The 8,308-nt window shown below is 36.3% G+C and overlaps 3 protein-coding genes across 3 annotated transcripts; all 3 read right to left on the bottom strand.

The window, feature by feature from the left end:
• Window positions 1–1,019: 1,019 nt before the first annotated feature.
• Window positions 1,020–2,161, bottom strand: LOC129114909 (growth-regulated protein homolog gamma-like). The gene is made up of 4 exons (XM_054626789.1): window positions 1,990–2,161; window positions 1,736–1,859; window positions 1,402–1,479; window positions 1,020–1,231 (listed from the first exon to the last, which is right to left on the bottom strand). Exons 1-4 carry the CDS (start codon window positions 2,051–2,053, stop codon window positions 1,168–1,170), a joined length of 330 nt encoding a protein of 109 aa, XP_054482764.1. The 5' UTR covers window positions 2,054–2,161; the 3' UTR covers window positions 1,020–1,167.
• A 2,725-nt stretch (window positions 2,162–4,886) lies between these two features.
• Window positions 4,887–6,035, bottom strand: LOC129114908 (growth-regulated protein homolog gamma-like). Its single transcript, XM_054626788.1, has 4 exons — window positions 5,864–6,035; window positions 5,610–5,733; window positions 5,276–5,353; window positions 4,887–5,105 (listed from the first exon to the last, which is right to left on the bottom strand). Exons 1-4 carry the CDS (start codon window positions 5,925–5,927, stop codon window positions 5,042–5,044), a joined length of 330 nt encoding a protein of 109 aa, XP_054482763.1. The 5' UTR covers window positions 5,928–6,035; the 3' UTR covers window positions 4,887–5,041.
• A 1,128-nt stretch (window positions 6,036–7,163) lies between these two features.
• LOC129114910 (interleukin-8-like) lies at window positions 7,164–8,289 on the bottom strand. The gene is made up of 4 exons (XM_054626790.1): window positions 8,068–8,289; window positions 7,810–7,933; window positions 7,356–7,397; window positions 7,164–7,274 (listed from the first exon to the last, which is right to left on the bottom strand). The coding sequence occupies exons 1-4, from the start codon at window positions 8,129–8,131 to the stop codon at window positions 7,217–7,219; spliced, it is 288 nt and encodes a 95-aa protein (XP_054482765.1). The 5' UTR covers window positions 8,132–8,289; the 3' UTR covers window positions 7,164–7,216.
• Between the last annotated feature and the right edge of the window lie 19 nt (window positions 8,290–8,308).

Here is an 8,308-nt window from a genome sequence, read left to right as displayed (position 1 = left end):
GATGGGTGTGGAGCATTATAATGTGCATAAACCGAAGAGATGAAGAATACACATGATACAATTGTCCTGAATTGTAACAAGAAGAATTTATAGAACAAAGCTTCACTTAACTTTTGATTAAAACTGGTTAGAGAGATGAGGAAGTCTCCATTGAGTCTAGCCTGCAGGCCATTACAAGACCAAAGTCCATTACAAAATATACTCTTTTTTTCCAGTCTCAGTCTGCACAGGAGGCACCTCTAAGCCTAGCCAATTTATGCACCTTAGATTGTAGGTATTTTGTGCAAATACAAACTTAGAGCGTTGTCACAATGTCGTTGTTCATTAGAGTATACCAATGCTGCTCATAGCAAGTGATGAGTCCTGTAACCTAAGTTTAAAATATATCTCAAAGAGGCATGATAAAGTGGGTCAAGTAAGGTGGAACAGGTACATATGTATATGGTATCACTATAGTCTAGCTGAGAAGGAATAGGCTTGTCACCAGACATTTATGTGAGGATGGAAATAAATATACCTTAAATCTATATAGAAATTAGTAAAACCTTGAGTTTCTTAGTTATAACTCCAATGTATGCTTGAAATTAAGATTTTGATTAACCAAATGCCACGATATTCATATGTCAACAAACCCGGTGCTGGCAGGTTATTCACCCTGTAATCTCAAAGTCTCTGCAGCTTTGGTGTCTTCTGGTATCTGATACATGTAAGTACGAGTAAGACTCATTAGTTGTGTTGAGAAGACGCCTTAAAATATTGAATGCTTGGTATTTTAATTGTACGAGATCTGTGAATTGGCACATAAACTGTATTTCTTGCATTGGCAGTCCTGAACCACAAGGTGGCCCTGTGTAGGGCACAAACAGTATCAGACCTGGAATAAAAAACAATTACTCAATGCTTCTTTGATTTCTTTTTTATTATTAAAAAAACACTGACATTACCAAAATGCATAAACTTGGTTCACAACACATACATCTATTTACAAAAACAGATAAAAGGAAAAAAAATAGAACGGAGATTATACTGTAAGTGCACATCAGTATAAATAGAAGATAAATAGATAAAAAGTTTATTTCATTTCACATCTGCATTTTTTAAGGTGCCTTTGTTTGTAGGGGTCAGAGGTCATTTGAGTTGCTTGTTGATCGTGGGGGAGATAACGGGTCAGACGCGAGCTGTGGTGGAAGTGAGCTCAGTTGGTCTGGCTGTAGTAGAAGTTACCGGTTTCCTAGAAATGACAAAAAAAGAAGAACACACATTAGACACATTACAACAGCGTGGAGAAGGCATCATGTTATTCATTATCAAACATGTGATTCACTAAAAGATTCATATTAGAAGTTGGGTTTATGGTGTATTCTGAAGATGAGTCTGGATTCATTTTGTAAAAATACTCACATGATCTTAGCCATGAGTTTTTGCACTGCCTCCAACCTGGGGTTCAGGCAATAGCGAAGGCCGCTGTTTAAGGTGACACTGTTGAAAAGAGGTGAACAGGTGAGTTTGGATTAGAGGTCAGGCAGTTGGATTGAAGACTAGAAATGCCTTTGATAAATCTTGGATCAAGTTAAAAATGCCATCCTACGAGTTATGTGTGAGGGGTTAACTGAGAAGCTTCCTATTAGCAACAAAAATTGGAAATTACAAATCATTCTTTTCTAATTTCTAACACATTACTGCACCAAGATTGCACATTTTCACAGTCTTAATTCAAGATTTCAGTGTTTCTTACACAATCTGCACTTTGTCACAGAAGACAGTTGCTGGGTTGATCTGGATGTCCTTTATGTCCCTTTTCGAGCTAACTCCATTCCTGACACGTCGACACAGACAGTCATTTCCTGATGTATGATCAACTAAAGAGAAAGACAAAGAAAGTTCAGTTCATTTTTCACTTCTTACAGCTACCAACAGAAATAGGTATAAAACAAACCTCACGTTGTCCATGTTAAAGTGGTAAATGCTGAAGAAGTATAAAAAACTTACGTTGGGCTTTAGAGATGCAGACCATGACAGCCAGGAGCAAAAACACTTTCATGATGCCGGACATCTTCGGTTTCTCTTTGGTGAAGAAGACACTGGTGCTGTGATGAAGGTGATGGAGAGGAGCTGTAACAAGTGCAGCTAGAGAGATTGAATAGAGCCAAAGAGAACTGTGAGGAGTAGAGACCAAGGGCCGTCTTAAATACTCTCTCCAGACACATACATCATCATACTTCCTGTGATCAAGGGGATTTTTGAGACTGGAAAGTGAAACTTCAAAAGCCACAAAATTACCCTTACTCAAAGGGACATAAAGGTCCCCTGTGGTTAATAATAATTTAAGAAGATTTTAAACTTAAAAGTATATTTCGATATCTTAATATAAATATTAAAACAGAATTGTAACTTTTTGTGACTGTAAATATGCTTGTGCAAGAAAACTTATCCTCAAACTGTTTGTGTAAATTATTGTGTGACCAATGAAAAAAATCTTTTTGCACATTTTGCACACTTTATTTATTTTGATACCATGAAGAATAGAGATCCAAACAAATGGGTCATGTACAAATTATATCTGGAAAATCATATAAGTCATTTATAAGTTAATGATGGCATTTGGGTCACCCGTGTTTTTATTTCCCATTTTTACTTATTTCCAATGCAAAGTTAAGACAAAGCTTATGTCATATAGAGTACAGTGCTGGTAAGTAACATTTGTTTCCTCCTGGATTTAAGTAGATGGGGTTGATGGAATAATCACATCTAAAACAAAAAAAAGCAATCAAGCAAAGACACAACTGAACTGAATATGTCTTGGTGATAATATAATACCTAAATAAGAAAATACAGATTAAATCTATCTATTACGCTGGTACGTGTCAGCACAAGAGAGCTAATCCTCCATTTCTGTCTATTTCATAGACTTGGTCTAATACGCCATTCTATAAAATCTTAAATCAAGTTATTGTAGATTAGCCTACTGATTGTTTTATATTTGGCAACACAAAGTGTGGGCAGGTGATCTTTACAACATCTGGTTCTGTGTGTATGTTGTGTGCATCAGTGGTTAACACCTTCAGCCTGTATACATCACCAACTCAAACATCAGAGTGCTCGGAATAATATGAGTATGATTTCATTTTATTTCCACTGTAGCTGCGTGGTACTGGCATGCCAGACAAAAGAGACAAAATCTGAGTTATTTGTGCTTGTGCAATAGTGAGTTATTACTATTCCATAAGCAAAATTATATATGATATATAAACTAACTCGCGATTCACAAATCTGAAATTATCATGTAATTGACAAAAAAACCCACTTTGTAACTCAATGGCTGAGACCTGTAGAGCAGATTAGGTTGATTGAACATGAAAATATTTCATATATGATACATTATGAAGTCATGTTAGTTTAACAAATAACAATTCAGTCTTTGAATATGAAAACTGATGAATAAATAATTTCCACTTAACAGGATTTTATTATGTGCAACCAATGTGCATATTATTTTCATTTAGTTCCACCTGTTTTTTTTCAGTAGGGGGTGGCAGTGAGCTCAGTTGGTCTGGCTGTCGTCAATATTTCAGGTTTCATAGAAATGACAATAAAACCAGAAGAACACATGTCAGACACATTAAAACAGAGTGGTGAAGGCATCTTGTAAATCATTAGCAAATATGATAATTATTATTATTGATAATATTTTTAACGTTCTGATGTATAACTGAAATAATGCAGTGCCTCCTCTGTATTTCTTGTAGGGTTATACTCAGTGTGGAGTTTACATTGGACAGTTTATACTTTATATAATATATTCTTAAGTATGTAATAATGTATATGTGTAAAACGTGTTACACTTACAGATTCCTGCATTTGTATTCTGTCTTTAAAAGTTCAGGGACTTATAGGCCAACAAAATACATCCACAAATGTAATATTTATATCTTCAAGATTCAGTATTTCTCAACCAGACTGTAACTTCACTTAACTTTTGATTAAAACTGGTTGGAGAGATGAGGAAGTCTACATTGAGTCTAGCCTGCAGGTCATTACAAGACCAAAGTCCATTACAAAATATACTCTTTTTTTCCAGTCTCAGTCTGCACAGGAGGCACCTCTAAGCCTAGCCAATTTATGCACCTTAGATTGTAGGTATTTTGTGCAAATACAAACTTAGAGCGTTGTCACAATGTCGTTGTTCATTAGAGTATACCAATGCTGCTCATAGCAAGTGATGAGTCCTGTAACCTAAGTTTAAAATATATCTCAAAGAGGCATGATAAAGTGGGTCAAGTGAGGCCAAAGTGGTGGAACAGGTACATATGTATATGGTATCACTATAGTCTAGCTGAGAAGGAATAGGCTTGTAACCAGACATTTATGTGAGGATGGAAAGAAATATACCTTAAATCTATATAGAAATTAGTAAAACCTTGAGTTTCTTAGTTATAACTCCAATGTATGCTTGAAATTAAGATTTTGATTAACCAAATGCCACGATATTCATATGTCAACAAACCCGGTGCTGGCAGGTTATTCACCCTGTAATCTCAAAGTCTCTGCAGCTTTGGTGTCTTCTGGTATCTGATACATGTAAGTACGAGTAAGACTCATTAGTTGTGTTGAGAAGACGCCTTAAAATATTGAATGCTTGGTATTTTAATTGTACGAGATCTGTGAATTGGCACATAAACTCTATTTCTTGCATTGGCAATCCAGAACCACAAGGTGGCCCTGTGTAGGGCACAAACAGTATCAGACCTGGAATAAAAAACAATTACTCAATGCTTCTTTGATTTCTTTTTTATTATTAAAAAAACACTGACATTACCAAAATGCATAAACTTGGTTCACAACACATACATCTATTTACAAAAACAGATAAAAGGAAAAAAAAATAGAACGGAGATTATACTGTAAGTGCACATCAGTATAAATAGAAGATAAATAGATAAAAAAGTTTGTTTCCTTTAACATCTGCATTTTTTAAGGTGCCTTTGTTTGTAGGGGTCAGAGGTCATTTGAGTTGCTTGTTGATCGTGGGGGAGATAACGGGTCAGACGCGAGCTGTGGTGGAAGTGAGCTCAGTTGGTCTGGCTGTAGTAGAAGTTACCGGTTTCCTAGAAATGACAAAAAAAGAAGAACACACATTAGACACATTACAACAGCGTGGAGAAGGCATCATGTTATTCATAATCAAACATGTGATTCACTAAAAGATTCATATTAGAAGTTGGGTTTATGGTGTATTCTGAAGATGAGTCTGGATTCATTTTGTAAAAATACTCACATGATCTTAGCCATGAGTTTTTGCACTGCCTCCAACCTGGGGTTCAGGCAATAGCGAAGGCCGCTGTTTAAGGTGACACTGTTGAAAAGAGGTGAACAGGTGAGTTTGGATTAGAGGTCAGGCAGTTGGATTGAAGACTAGAAATGCCTTTGATAAATCTTGGATGAAGTTAAAAATGCCATCCTACGAGTTATGTGTGAGGGGTTAACTGAGAAGCTTCCTATTAGCAACAAAAATAGGAAATTACAAATCATTCTTTTCTAATTTCTAACACATTACTGCACCAAGATCGCACATTTTCACAGTCTTAATTCAAGATTTCAGTGTTTCTTACACAATCTGCACTTTGTCACAGAAGACAGTTGCTGGGTTGATCTGGATGTCCTTTATGTCCCTTTTCGAGCTAACTCCATTCCTGACACGTCGACACAGACAGTCATTTCCTGATGTATGATCAACTAAAGAGAAAGACAAAGAAAGTTCAGTTCATTTTTCACTTCTTACAGCTACCAACAGAAATAGGTATAAAACAAACCTCACGTTGTCCATGTTAAAGTGGTAAATGCTGAAGAAGTATAAAAAACTTACGTTGGGCTTTAGAGATGCAGACCATGACAGCCAGGAGCAAAAACACTTTCATGATGCCGGACATCTTCGGTTTCTCTTTGGTGAAGAAGACACTGGTGCTGTGATGAAGGTGATGGAGAGGAGCTGTAACAAGTGCAGCTAGAGAGATTGAATAGAGCCAAAGAGAACTGTGAGGAGTAGAGACCAAGGGTCTTAAATACTCTCTCCAGACACATACATCATCATACTTCCTGTGATCAAGGGGATTTTTGAGACTGGAAAGTGAAACTTCAAAAGCCACAAAATTACCCTTACTCACTCTTTCCTACCGTGGTCCCCTGTGGTTAATAATAATTTAAGAAGATTTTAAACTTAAAAGTATATTTCGATATCTTAATATAAATATTAAAACAGAATTGTAACTTTTTGTGACTGTAAATATGCTTGTGCAAGAAAACTTATCCTCAAACTGTTTGTGTAAATTATTGTGTGACCTATGAAAAAAATCTTTTTGAACATTTTGCACACTTTATTTATTTTGATACCATGAAGAATAGAGATCCAAACAAATGGGTCATGTACAAATTATATCTGGAAAATCATATAAGTCATTTATAAGTTAATGATGGCATTTGGGTCACCCGTGTTTTTATTTCCCATTTTTACTTATTTCCAATGCAAAGTTAAGACAAAGCTTATGTCATATAGAGTACAGTGCTGGTAAGTAACATTTGTTTCCTCCTGGATTTAAGTAGATGGGGTTGATGGAATAATCACATCTAAAACAAAAAAAAGCAATCAAGCAAAGACACAACTGAACTGAATATGTCTTGGTGATAATATAATACCTAAATAAGAAAATACAGATTAAATCTATCTATTACGCTGGTACGTGTCAGCACAAGAGAGCTAATCCTCCATTTCTGTCTATTTCATAGACTTGGTCTAATACGCCTTTCTATAAAATCTTAAATCAAGTTATTGTAGATTAGCCTACTGATTGTTTTATATTTGGCAACACAAAGTGTGGGCAGGTGATCTTTACAACATCTGGTTCTGTGTGTATGTTGTGTGCATCAGTGGTTAACACCTTCAGCCTGTATACATCACCAACTCAAACATCAGAGTGCTCGGAATAATATGAGTATGATTTCATTTTATTTCCACTGTAGCTGCGTGGTACTGGCATGCCAGACAAAAGAGACAAAATCTGAGTTATTTGTGCTTGTGCTATTCCATAATAAATTATATATGTGAGTCATAAAATCTGAAATTATAGTAATTGACATTTGTAACTCAGAAAAAGATTAGGTTGATATTTATTATGTGCAACCCATGTGCATATTATTTTCATTTAGTTCCAACTGTTCTTTTTCAGTAGGGGGTGGCAGTGAGCTCAGTTGGTCTGGCTGTAGTAGAAGTTACCGGTTTCCTAGAAATGAGAAATAAAAACAACACACATTAGACACATTACAACATGTAATTCATTATCAAATATGGCACTGCCACCAACCTGGGGTTCAGGCAATAGCGAAGGCCGCTGTTTAAGGTGACACTGTTGAAAAGGAAAGTAGAGGTGAACTCAGGTGAAGTGACTCGTGACTTAGTTGACAAAAAGACTCGACATGCACATGCGCAAGATGGAAGATATTCAGTGTTAAGCACAGATGACCTGACAACTGAAAGAGGGAAAGCATGCAGACTTCATACACAAGGAGAGCAGTATGATTAGACACAGGTGGAACAAATCCGGCCAGAGCAGATAATCACAAAGGCAGGTTACACAAAAAAGGCAGGAAGTAACACAAGAGAGGACACAAGAGCAGAGGATTTTCAAACTAAAAGAGGAAACAAATTATAACAAAAACTCTAGAACCATAACAAGACCAGATTTGGATTAAAATGCGATTCGGTGTTATGGTGCAAAGTTTGTTAAGGAAGATACAAGCCTTTTTAGGGTATCTTACACAATCTCCACTTGGTCACAGTATAAGGTTGCTGGGTTGATCTGGATGTCCTTTATGTTATTCCTTGAGCCAATTGCATTCCTGACATTTCGACACAGACAGTTCTTTCCTGATGTACCATCGACTACAGAGAAAGACAAAGAAAGTTCAGTTCATTTTTCACTTCTTACAGCTACCAACACAAATAGAAATGTATAAAACAAACCTCACGTTGTCCATGTTAAAGTGGTAAATGCTGAAGAAGAATAAAAAACTCACGTTGGGCTTCAGAGATGTAGACCATGACAGCCAGGAGCAAAAACACTTTCATGATGCCGGACATCGTCGGTTTCCTGTTTAGTCAAGATGACACTGGTGCTAGAAAGAAAATCTTGTTCCTTGTGTTAAAGATGACAGAGAAAGGAGCTTTAATAAACCCAGTTATATTGATTAGCTAGAGTCAAAAAGGGCAACATTTGTTTTGGGTAAATCTCCAGGGATTGGATGCCAGTGTGTGTGT

The sequence above is a fragment of the Anoplopoma fimbria genome, unplaced genomic scaffold (assembly GCF_027596085.1).
Source record: "Anoplopoma fimbria isolate UVic2021 breed Golden Eagle Sablefish unplaced genomic scaffold, Afim_UVic_2022 Un_contig_10965_pilon_pilon, whole genome shotgun sequence".
In the NCBI taxonomy this organism is placed as follows: Eukaryota; Metazoa; Chordata; class Actinopteri; order Perciformes; family Anoplopomatidae; genus Anoplopoma; species Anoplopoma fimbria.
This window is presented reverse-complemented; position numbering and strand designations above follow the sequence as displayed.

What these genes read in the sequence shown, in the direction of transcription:
- LOC129114909 (XM_054626789.1), bottom strand. Translation starts at nt 2,053, where the DNA reads ATGTCCGGCATCATGAAAGTGTTTTTGCTCCTGGCTGTCATGGTCTGC. An exon ending in TGTGACAAAGTGCAGATTGT is followed by an intron (nt 1,480 to 1,735) that starts GTAAGAAACACT and finishes TCTTTTCAACAG; the next exon opens with TGTCACCTTAAACAGCGGCC. An exon ending in AAACTCATGGCTAAGATCAT is followed by an intron (nt 1,232 to 1,401) that starts GTGAGTATTTTT and finishes TGTCATTTCTAG; the next exon opens with GAAACCGGTAACTTCTACTA.
- LOC129114908 (XM_054626788.1), bottom strand. Translation starts at nt 5,927, where the DNA reads ATGTCCGGCATCATGAAAGTGTTTTTGCTCCTGGCTGTCATGGTCTGC. An exon ending in CTGCATCTCTAAAGCCCAAC is followed by an intron (nt 5,734 to 5,863) that starts GTAAGTTTTTTA and finishes CTTTCTCTTTAG; the next exon opens with TTGATCATACATCAGGAAAT. An exon ending in AAACTCATGGCTAAGATCAT is followed by an intron (nt 5,106 to 5,275) that starts GTGAGTATTTTT and finishes TGTCATTTCTAG; the next exon opens with GAAACCGGTAACTTCTACTA.
- LOC129114910 (XM_054626790.1), bottom strand. Translation starts at nt 8,131, where the DNA reads ATGTCCGGCATCATGAAAGTGTTTTTGCTCCTGGCTGTCATGGTCTAC. An exon ending in TGTGACCAAGTGGAGATTGT is followed by an intron (nt 7,398 to 7,809) that starts GTAAGATACCCT and finishes CCTTTTCAACAG; the next exon opens with TGTCACCTTAAACAGCGGCC. An exon ending in CGCTATTGCCTGAACCCCAG is followed by an intron (nt 7,275 to 7,355) that starts GTTGGTGGCAGT and finishes TCTCATTTCTAG; the next exon opens with GAAACCGGTAACTTCTACTA.